The sequence below is a fragment of the Cannabis sativa genome, chromosome 6 (genome assembly GCF_029168945.1).
Source record: "Cannabis sativa cultivar Pink pepper isolate KNU-18-1 chromosome 6, ASM2916894v1, whole genome shotgun sequence".
Taxonomy (NCBI): Eukaryota; Viridiplantae; Streptophyta; class Magnoliopsida; order Rosales; family Cannabaceae; genus Cannabis; species Cannabis sativa.
Genome location: NC_083606.1, coordinates 52399273 through 52413554, shown reverse-complemented (window position 1 = coordinate 52413554; position 14282 = coordinate 52399273). Strand labels below are relative to the sequence as shown.

Below are 14282 nucleotides of genomic sequence, written 5' to 3'. Positions count from 1 at the left end.
AGCCAGCGAATACTCTATCATGGTTTAGGAATAACTGGGTGGGGCTTTCTTGTGCAGCGGAGGAATCTTGACCCAGTCTGTCAGAAGATCTAGACGCTCTAAAGCCTTAACCCCCAATGAAAAGAAAAACATGTGACAGTATTCCTTGACATTCTTTTGAGAATTAAAATGTACTGGGGTTTCGTTGGCTGGACGGGCTTGCAAGTTAGAATAACAGTCTTTGTACTTGTCACTCTTCTTGGGGACAAAAAGAAGTTCATAAAAATATAAAAATTTTACAGAGCTAGGGACAGCCCAACCCCTAACAGCATAAAAAATAAAAAGGCCTGAAAGTAGGCGATATGCTTATGGGATAAGTTGATTAGGGCCAAGTCCGACAAAATGAAGAAATCTATGAAGTAATCTTGTAGTGGTAACATGGCTCCTGACATGAGGTGGGTCTGGCTCCACGCTCCAAAACTGTTATAGTTATAGTTATGGTTGGGTGTCTCCTCATCTCTGGGTATACGGTGGTAGACTCTTGAACTAGATGGCTTGATCCCGTTCACAACCACAATCTTCTCTAGCTAATGAGCACATGTTAGGGACGAGTGCAACTCATCGGCTTCCCAACTGTTGAAACGACAGGAACACTTCTTGTAAGGTACCAGACCTTGCATAACATCCTCGAAAGTGGTGAGATTTTTAGTCGCCTTGGCCGAAGAAGGATTGGCAGCAGGGGTAGCATTAGACAGTATTTTAGAGTTCGACATCGAGTTTTTTGAATGGAGTTCTAGAATTTCCTAGTTGAATCCAAAGAAACCGTGTTTGTGAAGATCCTGGAGAACTTCACTCATCTAAAAGACAAGAACTTAACAGTTAGCCCCCTTATCAAACCCTAAGTAAAAAAAGAGAATGAGGGTCCACTAACTGCTGGAAGAGGCCCCCTCCGAATGAAGGCTAAGAAGAATCATACGATTCCAATTGTCAAACATCAGGTGCAAAACATTCAAGCCATAACGAAAGAACCATAAAAAGAAAAGAAATAGAAGGGGATAAGGGAACAATATGATTCTTCACAAACCCTAAACCTAAAAATTTCTACCAGGGAGATGAAAGCGAAGGTTTTCCTTTTCTTCAAAAAGAAATATAAAACTTAACAACAAGTGCAACCTTAAGTGAAGGTTCTAAGGAAAAGTCACCATTACTATTACATTATATATATATATATATGTATATTTTTCAAAGCATGAACTATAATCTACTACATCATACACAATGTTCCAGAAGATGGAAGTGGAGGAAGAAGGAATTACATGATGAAGAAATCGTAGGAAGTGTCGTAACCACCGCACGACGTCAATAGCTCGCAAGTAAAAGAAAATCTAGGGAGTCTAAAATTTTGCTGGAAGGTTTTAAAAGTCTGAAAATAAAAAATGATGAGTGGGTAAAAATTCTAGTGGCTAGAGGTACGAGCTTTTATAGGCTCTTCAAGATGAATATCGATCAATTGTCATCTGATTGTCAGGGTTCAAACTATCTGAATTCTAGTGATCCAATGGTCAGGATAGGGGTGAGCAAAAAATCTAAAAAACCGACCAAATCGAATACACCGACCATCTGAACACCGAAAAAACAGACACCAAAAAAATCGAAAATCGAAAAAACTGCTTAACATGGTCGGTTTTAGTGTCAATGGCAAACCGACCGATTAAACCGAGAACTGGCCAAACATATATATTATATATAATATATATTATTTTTGTACATATTTAATATACAATTTTATTAAACTAGTTTTACTTATATCTTTTTTATTTAAAGTGTCAATTATTCATTGCTTTATTTTATTATAGTTTGATGCATTTACATATTATATATACACATTCATAAAATAATACAAGTTTTTTAATATATCTCAATACCATATTAGTAACACAAATAATTTGAACAAATTTAAAAAAAATTATTTTACATTATTTATTTAACTAAGAAAGTTTTATTCTTAAATTATATTTGATACAATACTCTAATTTTTTTAGTTTTCAAATAATTATAAAAAATTTAAAAATTATTTTTTTAAAAAAAAATAAAATAAAATTTGCGGTTGATTTTTTTTACATTTGTATAATGGTCGGTCGATTTTCGAATTATAACCATGAAAACCGAAAACTAAATTTCAAATTTTGTGTAAAAAACTGACCGTTGCTCACCCCTAGGTCAATACAGCCTGGCAGATGATTAGAAAAAAAAAAAAGAGGCGATCGAAATGCTCGAGTACCCCTTTAACAATAACATTAATGAAAGGTTCTATTGAACAGATGGGAATTAAATCGTTACCTGCCAAAAATGAGGTAGAAAGATTATAAGTAATAAATAGCCCACGCGCGTGCAGAATATTGATTACGTCACTCCCCGAGGCCAAAGGCAAGTCTCAAGTCTCATTTTACAAAGTTACAAAGCAAGACTTGGGGATAAATATTGTCCTGCTTTTGTCCCAATATACGTGACAGCCTCGTCATCGGCCGAGTGGCAAATGAGTCTTAAGATGAAGAAGTATTTAAGATATGTCTTAGTAAATTTATTCGGATTAAATTTATCCAGGTGGCAAACAAAGAGTGGTTTATTTTCTAGTTTTATACATAAAAAGAAACAAAAAAATATAAATGAACCACAAAATTTTACTCTTAAGAAAAATTGTACAATTAAAATCTATTATAAGGTTCTCTTTAAAAAAAAAAATAATAATAAATCTATTATAAGATACATTATAAGGAGTGAGATGTAATTACTTTGACGTGTAAATAAATTCAACTCAGTAATCATTGTCAAATTCACCTTCAACAGAATGTTTGCTTTAATTGGAGCCTCAAATTCTGATATTTCAATCATCTCACCAAGAAACCTGGGCACACTTCTCCCTCCCATAAAAAAGAACGAGATTTTGATTGGTTGACACGTCTCAATTAGGACCAAAAGTATTACACAATAAACATACCTACTTGATGCTCGAGTCTCAAAAGTTACTAATAAAAAAAAGTTGTACAAAATAGTAGCAGAAGTTAGAAGAAATAAATTAATGCAATGGCTATTGATATGTACAATGCTCAATCCAGGGTGAATACAACACCATGTGCCGTAACAATCTACAGAAGGTGCCCCTAGAAAAAAGGTATTGCCAGAAACTCACAAGTAACACCATACCACTCTTGTGGTATTAACACAAAATTGAAGAGCACTTATCTAAATCAGATTAACTAATTTTCAATCTATAAATAGTCAACTCAAACAATGACAAATTAGTGGATAAGTTTTATTTTTATCGTGTACGGAGACAAAAAAAATTTGTTTGTTAAACAGATTCCCTACCGTAATTCCCATCATTTACGCCACTGTTCTCTTTACTGAGTTTGGACTTGGGTAACAAGGAGGTTTGTCTAGATGATGCTTTAGTTGACTGTACTTTCAAATTGAGGTAAGTGTATACAGTCATACCAGCAATAGCCGTAAATGCACCACCGATACTTGTTAGACCGGGATTGGAACCAAGGAGGTAGAAGTTTCCAAGAAGAACGACGCATGTTTTGAACTGGCCAAGAACAACGTGGGAAACAGCAGACGTAGCCCTATAAGTTTGAAGAGGAAAGATCGGGAACCGAATCAGAGCCATACACTCAAATCAAGATTCAACTCGTTAATATTTCCATGAAAATGGTACACTCAAGATATAAAACAAAACATTCAGTCATATCTGTTTCATAACATCAAGACAAACAACTGCACTTTGGACAAAACTCTAGGCGTGAAGATCGCGTAATACTATAGAACAAAGGTAACAACAAGACTTATTAAGCCAAGAATCAAGCTTGTCACTGTCCGTACTGAAAACACACACAACCATCATATGCTTACCATGTCATTTTTTTTTTTTTGAAAACCTTACCATGTCATTCTTAATACACTATCTGAACATCCATGTTCACATTTTATACTAAATCACCTAAAACTAAATGGTGTCATGCAGAAGAACCCAAACTCTTTACACTCTCCATTAATTAGAAGGATTAGAAGCTAAAACTAATGTGGCCACAAAGAATCAAAAGCAAGAAATTAAACAGCCTAGATAGGATATTTTAAAAACATAAGCAAAGATACACATACCCAAGTGCTAAAGCTCCTGACCACTGAAGCAAGAAACCAAGAAAAGCAGACATGAGAATTGCACTTGTGTTGATAAGGTTCCAATCAAAGGAGAGTACACCAGGTGGATCTAACCAAGGTATCAATGTAACCAGAAAAAACAAGGTGATTGGTGTTGTCTTCCACATAAGCCTGTCCAACAAGGGATCTTAGTTAGAAAGAGCACAGCAATATTAGCACAAGGAAATCAATCAGACCTTTCTTTAGCTAAAAGTAGAAGTTAATATATGCAACACAACACATACGCTAAAGCTGTCCAATTCTCCTGCTGCTGTAGACTAGACCATAGGATCTTATTTACAGCACTCGGTATTATCCATGCTAATGCAATACAAGCACCAAAAAGATGGAATTGTAGATCTGTTACAGTTGCAATAGCAACACCAATAGATACTACTGCAAGTGCTAGAACCTGAAAGTTTTAACAAGAACAACTTTAAAAAATGAAAAGGAAAAAAAAAAACGAACATTTTTACTATTTGTGGCACTCTAAAACCACTCATTAAAACATTAACTAAATAAGAGAACAATTAATAGCAACTAAAAAATCTCAATATTTTTACACAGATAGATCCTAAAAGAAGTAATGTGGATCACTTTGATGGGCACACATATCATATAGGATATCTTTAATGCGTTTAAATGTTCTAGAAAATAACAGAACTACAATTTCAAAATGATTGAATCCATATTGGAGGTACAAAAACCTAATACACAGATAACGCCATTATGCAGTTTCCAAGTGTGAGACATATTAAACAGATACATATTTATAAAATAATATTACTATAGTATTTTATAGCTCGTGCGACAGATATTAAAAATATATAAGTTCCTCTGGTTTCAGACTGTCAGACAAGCAAGAATGTAATGTTTTTAAAGACATATTTCTCCAAGCCACCATATAGGTAAAGCAGGATATGAGTTAATGCCATATTTCAATATTATCACTCAGCAGATGAAATACTCCAGGTAACCAGAAATTCAGTGAGCATATTGACAGAAAACAAAAAAAAAAGAGAAAGAGAGGAGCACCTTAAAGAGAGAAACTTTCTTCTTATAGAGTACAAACTCAGCCAGAACTATGGATGGTGTAACTGCTATCTTGGACATTTGATAGAAACCCACACTGATTCACAAATTCACTAAACTTCGTGAGTCAAGACTGAAGAGAATACTTTAGTTCACTTATGTAAAGTATATAGTAATACAATAGCTGACCTATTGTACTTCAAGCTGACATTTGCAAGGCCAGTAGATAGGGACATAACAAATCCAAGAGCGAATAAAGTAGACGAACGGGTTGATTTTGCGGGAGATGCAGGGAGGATAGAGAATGCGTTTAGAATGGCCATCAATAGCCAGCTTACAATATAATGAATGAAACTAAGGAGTATGGGAAAATGAAATCCAACATTTTTAAGCACCTGACAAAAAGAAAAAGAAAGCTGAGCAAATTACTAAATGCCTACTTCCAAATTTTTAGTATAGAAAGACAATAGGTTCTGGTATAAAAACAAACCAATTTATTCACAAAAATAATGCCAACAGCAACCACAAAATTGAAGGTAAGAGCAATCGCAGGGCCACATAATCGTTGTTGCTGGCGTTTCGCACCGTCTGATGAGCGAAGTTCATTGAAGATTGAGGCTCTTAAATCTTCTAGTGCTCTACCTAATGTAATTGATGACCAATGAGAAAAACTGAAACATATTAGAGAGAAACAAGTTTCCCATACAACTTTTCATTGTCTTCAAAGCTATATATATGGTAAAGCATAAAGTTGGTCAGTGACAAAATCTCAAAATAGAAAGAAATTAAAAAACACATTTTTATTTTCAGAATAAATAAGTAATAGATTGAAACTCTCAAATTAATTAGCAAATGAAACGTTCGAAGCAACACTTGTTTATTAATTACAATATAACATCCCTAAAACATCATATCAACAGAGATAGTTATTTACAAATCAGGGTACTTTAATATCATCAACCAAAGATCCCAATGCAGTAACATATATCAAGGAGAATGTAGTAACGTTTTTAGAGCTTAAGAAAAACTATGAACATCACTAAGCAGCAAATTGACTGCAAAACTCACTCATGCAAAGTTATGAACTTCTGGTATTTTAAACAAAATATGAAATCAAACAGCACACTTAATACACACTTTTAATTAATTAATTAATTAGTCCAGCTTAATTAAGAAACAAAAACAAACTTAAATCAACCATAAACAAGTAAAGCATGCAAGGGAACTGGTATTACCAAAATAAAAGAAAAAAGATTTTGAAAAAACAATTACGAAACCATCTTCCAATCACAATCACAAAAAACGCATCCTTGTGAGCCAGATCAACCAAAAAAAAAAAAAAGACTTTGCTCCACAAAGTGCATTGTGAATTAAGCTTGCGCAGATTCAGACCCAAAAACCCAAATGAGAAAGATGTGATGAGAAGCAAACAAATTTAAAAAAGGTGTGAAATTAAAGCAGAAGAACGAAGTTAATTAATCTACACTACTTAGTATTTACCTCTTTCACCAGCATCACTGTCTTTCCGCTTAAGAATCTTTCTGATATCTTTTCTTATAAAGAAATTTAACATTTTACGGCTACACAGCATTCCCCCTCACACACACTCTCTTTCTGGGTATTCTTTTGTTTTCTTCTAAAACCCTAAATGACAAAATGAAAGACAGGAGAGAGATGAGACGGGCAATGTCGAAATGAGACAGACTGAGGCAGATGAATGAAGTAGTAGTACCAGTTGGAGTCCAAATTCTCCCAGATATCTTTTTTCTATTTTTTTTTTTTTTTTATGTTTAGTTAAACCATACACAGTGTGAATATAGTAGAAAAATAAAAGAATATTACTAAAGTAAAACAAAAAGTGGAAAGATAAAAACCATTTTTGGAGGTGGGAAAGAGACACGGGACAAGCCACGTGGGCGGAGAAGAGAGCGATGATGACGGATGATTGAGCAAATCACGCTCACTCAAACTCCACAATTTCTGCGTTTTATGTTTTATATTAGAAGAGCATTGCTATACTCTAAGGGTGAGCAACGGTGAGTTCAGTCGAGTTTTTATGTAAAAAAAAAAATTAAAATTTGATTTTCAGTCTACAGGATTATAATTTGAAAACGGACCGACCATTATATAAATATAAAAAAACTCGATCGTTTTACTCTACTGTTTGGTCGATTTAATAAAGGTGAGCAACAGTCGATTCGGTCGGTTTCTTACACAAAAAAAATCTAAAATTTGCTTTTCAATTTTCATGGTTATAATCTAAAAACTGAACGTTTTTATTTATTGATAATAATTAAGGTTACAAATTGAATTAGGGTTTTAATTTTGGCATAAAATCCTAACAGTTGTCGTAAAGCAATAACAAATGATTGACATCGATCTTCAATGGTAGAAAACTAAAGAACCAAAGTCTTCCACAAAGGTCTTTGTTCTTTCTAAACTAAGTGTGGGCTAAAAAACTCAAACTTGTACAACTTGAGAGAGAGAGAGAGAGAGAGAGAGAGAGAGAGAGAGAGAGAGAGAGAGAGAGAGAGAGAGAGAGAGAGAGAGAGAGAGAGAGAGAGAGAGAGAGAGAGAGAGAGAGGATCGGCTGGGCTATTATAGTGAGCGAGGTATTTCCACACCAAATTACATTGTAAAAACCTAGTTGTTTAACAAAAATTTTTAGAAACCAATAAAACAGAGCTTAAGAAAGAAATAAAATAATAAATAATAGACAGATAATTTTTTACGTGATTAGACATTAATAATCCCTAGTCCACGAGTCAATAGTATTAGCCTTACTGGCAAGTGTTTGAATAATACAAATATTTACAGTATAAACCTTAGCTTTGCACTCCTTTTGTTTCTCTTGAAGAAGAAGAAAGCTAGTAGGAATTTTAGTAGAGGTTCAGCTAGTAGAAAATCGGTCACCCTTTGTACATAAAATATGAGGGTATTTATAGGCATATATGTGGGTATGGCCATACCCTTTACCCACCTAGGGTTTCGTACTCAACACGATGCAAGGGCTGATACTACAACATGACCATCTAACTGTTGGTTGGTAGGAACTGTAACGTCCCCGCTTCAAGCCTCTATTGGGCCCTTACACCCACAGAATGATGGCTCTTATACACGAGTACGTCACTCTAGCTGCTTCATGGAATGACGACTAACCCTACAAACCAACACGAGTGTTTCCAACATGATTTGTCCTCACTCACACGCTTCCTAGAAAAACTTCCCAGGAGGTTACCCATCCTGAAATTGCCCCAAGTCAAGCACGCTTAACCGTGGAGTTCTTTCGTGATGGGATTCCAAAAAACTAGATGCACCTTGTTGATATAGTAGTACTAATCAATCCATTTAATCTCTCTTCAACAGTGTAGTCCCATACTACACAGTCTCAAAATCATCACACTTGACCTTCCCTAAGTGATGTGGGATTGCACAGCTTACCCGACATTTCCCCTTATGGATCACAGGACTACTGACTGTCATAATCACTCCCCCTTACGGGGTCCGACGTCCTCGTCGACTACATTTCTGGCTGGGTCAAGACTCTGATACCATTTTGTAACGTCCTCGCTTCAAGCCTCCATTGGGCCCTCACACCCATGGAATGGTGGCTCTTATACACGAGTACGTCACTCTGGCTGCTTCATAGAATGACGACTGACCCTACAGACCAACACGAGTGTTTCCAGCATGCTTTGTCCTCACTCGCACGCTTCCTAGGAAAACTCCCCACGAGGTTACCCATCCTGAAATTGTCGTAGGTCAAGCACCCTTAACCGTGGAGTTCTTTTGTGATGGGCTACCGAAAAATAAGGTGCGTCTTGGATAAGTGTTATGTCCTTGCCAGGGCATTAACAAAGTTTACCAGTATCGGATGTATGGAGTATACATTGGAAGGGACCAATAATGATCTTGGATAAGATATCATAAACTTACCGTTATATCTTTCTAAGTCAATATCAATGGTTAATCTTAGGTCTATGGATCTTAATCCTGATATGGTTAGGTTCAGCTTAGTTGTATTTATTTATGTTCTTTGACTTGTTCGTGGAAGCTAACTTTTGGTTATGGTGGATACTTACATCTTGGGAACATGGTAGTTCAATTGATTGGGAGTGCTAAACATAGATATGGAATCTATAGCTTTCATAAGTTTTTAGAAGTGAAACGATGATTTCTTTTGAGCTTGGCTGAATAGAGAGATAAATGATTGAGGCCTCATTTCAGTAATTATATTAGTTTACTGAAGTATCATTTATAGGTAGCTAAGTGTTTTAAGGATAAAATACATTAAAGGGTAGAACGGTAAATTTGTCCCTATTCAGTGTAAATCATCTTTAGAGGATCCTTGACTATTAGGATTGTAACAATGGATAATCATAACGTATCTATATCGTAGTACATATAGAGCGTTCTATATTAATGAGAGTGCTATTAAATTCCAAATCTATAGTGGTGCGAGGCGAAATTTATAAGTTGAGAATTTACTTGGTGAATTCTAGATCTACTTATTAAAAGCTCGGTTATATAGGCCCATGGTCCCCTCACTAGTTGAGATAATAATACTTGCAGACTCAGTTAATTGATTTTAATTAATCAATTGTAATTCTAAAATTAGACTATGTCTTATTTAAGAATTTTCACTAAGCAAGGGCTTAATTGTGAAGAGAAGAGGTTTTGAGGTCAATTTGTTAATTAAAAGACTTTGTATGGTCTAATTAATAAATTACATAAATGATAATTTTATTTAGTAATTAATTATAGTTATTAAATAAATAGCTTTGGCATTTATAAGGTTGAATTGGAAAATATGGTATTATTGAAAAGAAGAATAAGTGGTTGAAAAAGTAGCAAAATTCTAACTAGAGATAGGTCCACTATTGTGTACGGCCATAAGCAATTTTTGCCCAATATTTTATTCTTTTTCAATCCATGTAATTCAACCCAAAGCCCTAGTTGAAACACTATAAAAGGAACATGATACTCTTATCTCATCCACTTGACACTTTGTCAAACTAATGTCAAACTTGATTATTCAACCAACCTAAATGAGAGAGTTCCTTCTATAGAGATTTCACCTCCTTCATTGTTCTTCACCATATTCGAACCTTGAGTGAATGAGTGCCATGCCCACACATAACAAGTCAAGTACTCAACCATAGTGAGTAAGACGGTGGTAACCAAACCCAAAGGAGAGAAAGAGATCCAAGTTCAGATCTTGATAATGCTCTGCGACAGAAAGGAATCAAGGGCTAGAGATCTTGAACGGAAGGTGTCATATTATTCTGCTGCAATCAATGTAAGGTTTTCTTAAACCCTTATGTGCTTATTTCATTATTTTAAAGAATTCATATATACTTTGGATGTTAATTCAACATATTTGTTAGTAAATCTAGATCCTGGTAAAATATTCCCAACACACATATCAACCAAAAAAAAAATTAAGCAATTAATTATTGTTCAAATTGTATCAATTTATGATTACTTACAAAATTTTAGTGCTTTATCTTTAAAGTCACAGAACTACCTAAGATGCATGCAAAAATGTAATGACCGCTTTAGTAATTTGGACTAGTAAAGGCAATTAGCAGTAATTTCTGACATTTTTTATAATTATTTATGAATTTAATTATTTTTGGGTCCCATTGATAGAAAAGGACATTAGAGTAATAATTTCTCAATTTTGGAGATTTGATTAAACTCTAAGTGTATTATTTGAATTATATGTGAAATATGTTATTTTTATAATTTTTCTCGGCGATAACGGAAAATGTGATGGATGGCTAGTTTGATCACATGGGTAAGTTTAGAACCTTATTTCTTAGCGAGATATACATTGGAGAAAATAAAATACCGAGGTTGTGCGGGGTTATAGTTTGTGACTATTTTACCCCTAGGTTTGAATTAAGCTAGAATTAAACATTGGGGGGCATTTTAGTAATTTGTTAAGAGATGGTTTGGTGGTTGTCTAGGAGAGTGACATGTGGCTTCTTATTATTTTAGCAAGGGAATTACTTTCCTAAGCTTTATTCAATTAGGGAAAATAAGGAAAAATTAAAGAAAAACCAAAAAACAGAAACTCTCTCTTTCTCTCTTTCGGCTGGGGCTAACCAGAGGGAATCACCCTCAAAACCTGGTATTTTTCTAGATTAAAGCTAAGGATTCAAGTAGCTTTGAGGCAAGGTAAACTTGTTGGAATTTATTTTACCATCTTAGATCTACTCACAAGTATGTTGATTTAACAACCTAAATATGAACTTCTAAAACGATGGAAAATTAAACACATAAAAGTAAGAGAAATCTTACATTGGGTGCAGCGGAATATATGTCTCCTCCCACTCAGATCTCTAACCCTTGATTCCTTTCTGTCGCAGAGTATAATCAATATCTGAGCCCGATAGTCCTTCTTTGTTGTCTCTGAATACTACAAAGCCTTCCTCACTATGATTGAGGTATTACTTGATGTGTGTGGGCACTACTCTATCACTCACAGATTTCGAAACAGAGAAGGTAGAGAGAGAGGTGGCGGCTCAGAGAGAGTTTTTGTGTGAGAAAATTCTGTCAGAATATTATGTGTACAAAAACTGAAGCCTTTACCTTCTATTTATAGAAGACCACCTAGGGCTATGGTTGAATTAATTGACATTTAAAAATTGAAAAATCAAAGTGAAAAGGGAAGCATAGTGGCAGACCTAGGCATTGTGGAAACAAGGCTTGCCACTTTTCCAACTTTCCATTTTCTTACATTGCTAGTTTCCTGTTTTGTCAAAAACTGTCAATTCCTTTGTTCAACCACATAAATGTCAAATCTAATTATTTAATAATTAAAATTAATTATCAAATAATATATTGTCATTTATTTATTAATAATAAAACTAATTAAAGTTTCCTAATTAATAAATATGCCCTTCAAAATCTTTATTTACTGTTTTGCCCTTAATAAGTGATAAATTCTCAAATAGACATAGTCTAACTTTGAGAATTATAATTGATTAATTAAAATCAATTAAATGAGTCTTACAAGTAATATTATCTCAACTAGTGGGGGGACCATGGGTCTATATATCCGAGCTTCCAATAAGCAGATCTAGAATTTACTACTTAAATTCACTGACTTATTAATTCTTTGTTGAATCCACGCATAGAACTTAGAATTGCACTCTCAGTATATAGAATGCTCTATATGTTCCACCATATAGACACATCATTAGTTATCCATTTTTATAACCCTAATTTGATCAATGAACCTCTATATGGATGATTTACAATGTAAAGGGAGTAAATTACCGTAACACCCTACAATGTATTTTATCCTTAAAACACTTAACCCTGTATAAATGATATTTCAGCTAAGTGAAATGAATTCTCCACCATTTATCTCGTTTGGTTAAGCTCGAAGGAAATCATCCTTTGCTTACTATTCGCCAGATAGAAGCTATAGATTCCATATTTATGTTTGCGCTCCCACTCAATTGCACTACCGTGTTCCCAAAATGTACGTATCACCCTGACCCAAAAGTAGGCTTAACTAACAAATCAAAGAACACGAGTAACACTCTTGAGATTGAGCCTAACCATATCAGGATTTCGATCATGTGATCTAGGATCAACTTAGTGATATTGAATTGAATAGATATTACGGTAAGTTTTATAAATCTATTTCAAAGTTCAATATCGGTCCATTCCAATGCATACTCCATGCATCCAACCTGAGTTTTACTTTAACCAATGTTCTGGAAAGAACATAGCATTTCTCCAAATGCAAGTAAACTCTGTTGTAGATTGTCATATCTGTAAAACCCAGTGTTCTGATAAACCTAGGAATCCTTTATTCACATAGTCATGTTTACTTTCCACTGTGTTGACAACACAATAAACATGATTTAGTATGTGAAAGGGGTTTGGATGAATTTATAAATCAAACAGACAAACAATTGATAAAGTGAACCAAAACATACACACATGAATGAAAAATACTTCTGTTACTTTATTGATATTGAATAATCTGGATTACATTGAAATAGAGTTTTATTTAGGGCATAAAACCCAACAAACTCCCACTTGCACTAATATAAAACTAATCAGTACATTTCAATTAACCCTAAATTATGACGGTGCTTTTCGAATGCAGTCACTGCCAAGACTTTGGTGAATGGATCAACTAAGTTGTCCTGCGTGTCCACTTTCTCCACCAGTACAGCCCCTCTTGCCACATATTCTCTGATAATATGATATTTTCTTTCTATATGCTTACTTCTCTTGTGGCTCCGAGGTTCCTTACTGTTGGCTATAGCTTCATTGTTATCACAAAGCAGGACTAGAGGCTTTTCCATTCCAGGAACTACACCAAGACTGGTGAAGAACTTTCTAAGCCAGACAACCTCTTTAGCTGCTTCAGCCGCAGCTATGTATTCTGCCTCCATGGTAGAATCTGAAATCGCGATTTGTTTCGCACTTCTCCAAACCAATGCTCCACACCCAAGAGTAAACACCATCCCAGATGTAGATTTCCTTTCTTCAAGACATGCCTAAAAATCTGAGTCTGTATAGCCTATGGGGTTTATAGCACCACCCTTGTAGACTAATACATAATCTCTTGTACTCTTTAAGTATTTCAAAATATACTTAACAGCATTCCAATGTTCCTGTCCTGGATTTGACTGATACCTGCTCACGATTCTAACTGTATAGCAGATGTCAGGTCTAGTGCATAACATTGCATACATTAGACTTCCAACTGCAGAAGCATAAGGAACTTTTGCCATGTCTTCTATCTCTTGAGGATCAGTAGGACACTGTTCCTTAGATAGACGGATACCATATCTAGAAGGCATATTTGCCCCATTCGTATTAGTCATGGAGAATCTCTCTAGAACTTTGTCAATGTAAGTTGTTTGAGAGAGAGCAAGGGATCTGTTCTTCCGGTTTCTTATAATCTGAATACCGAGAACATAGGCTGCCTCACCCAAGTCTTTCATGTCGAATTGAGTGTCAAGCCATTCCTTGATGTGAATCATTTTCTTGACATTGTTGCCAATGATCAAAATGTCATCAACATAAAGGACCAGGAA

At 34.8% G+C, this 14282-nt stretch overlaps 1 protein-coding gene across 1 annotated transcript; it reads right to left on the bottom strand.

Annotated features, from left to right (window-relative positions):
• Nucleotides 1–3032: 3032 nt before the first annotated feature.
• Nucleotides 3033–7049, bottom strand: LOC115695806 (nucleotide-sugar uncharacterized transporter 1). The gene is made up of 7 exons (XM_030622890.2): nucleotides 6712–7049; nucleotides 5702–5853; nucleotides 5401–5606; nucleotides 5215–5308; nucleotides 4425–4591; nucleotides 4141–4311; nucleotides 3033–3605 (listed from the first exon to the last, which is right to left on the bottom strand). The coding sequence occupies exons 1-7, from the start codon at nucleotides 6800–6802 to the stop codon at nucleotides 3332–3334; spliced, it is 1155 nt and encodes a 384-aa protein (XP_030478750.1). The 5' UTR covers nucleotides 6803–7049; the 3' UTR covers nucleotides 3033–3331.
• Between the last annotated feature and the right edge of the window lie 7233 nt (nucleotides 7050–14282).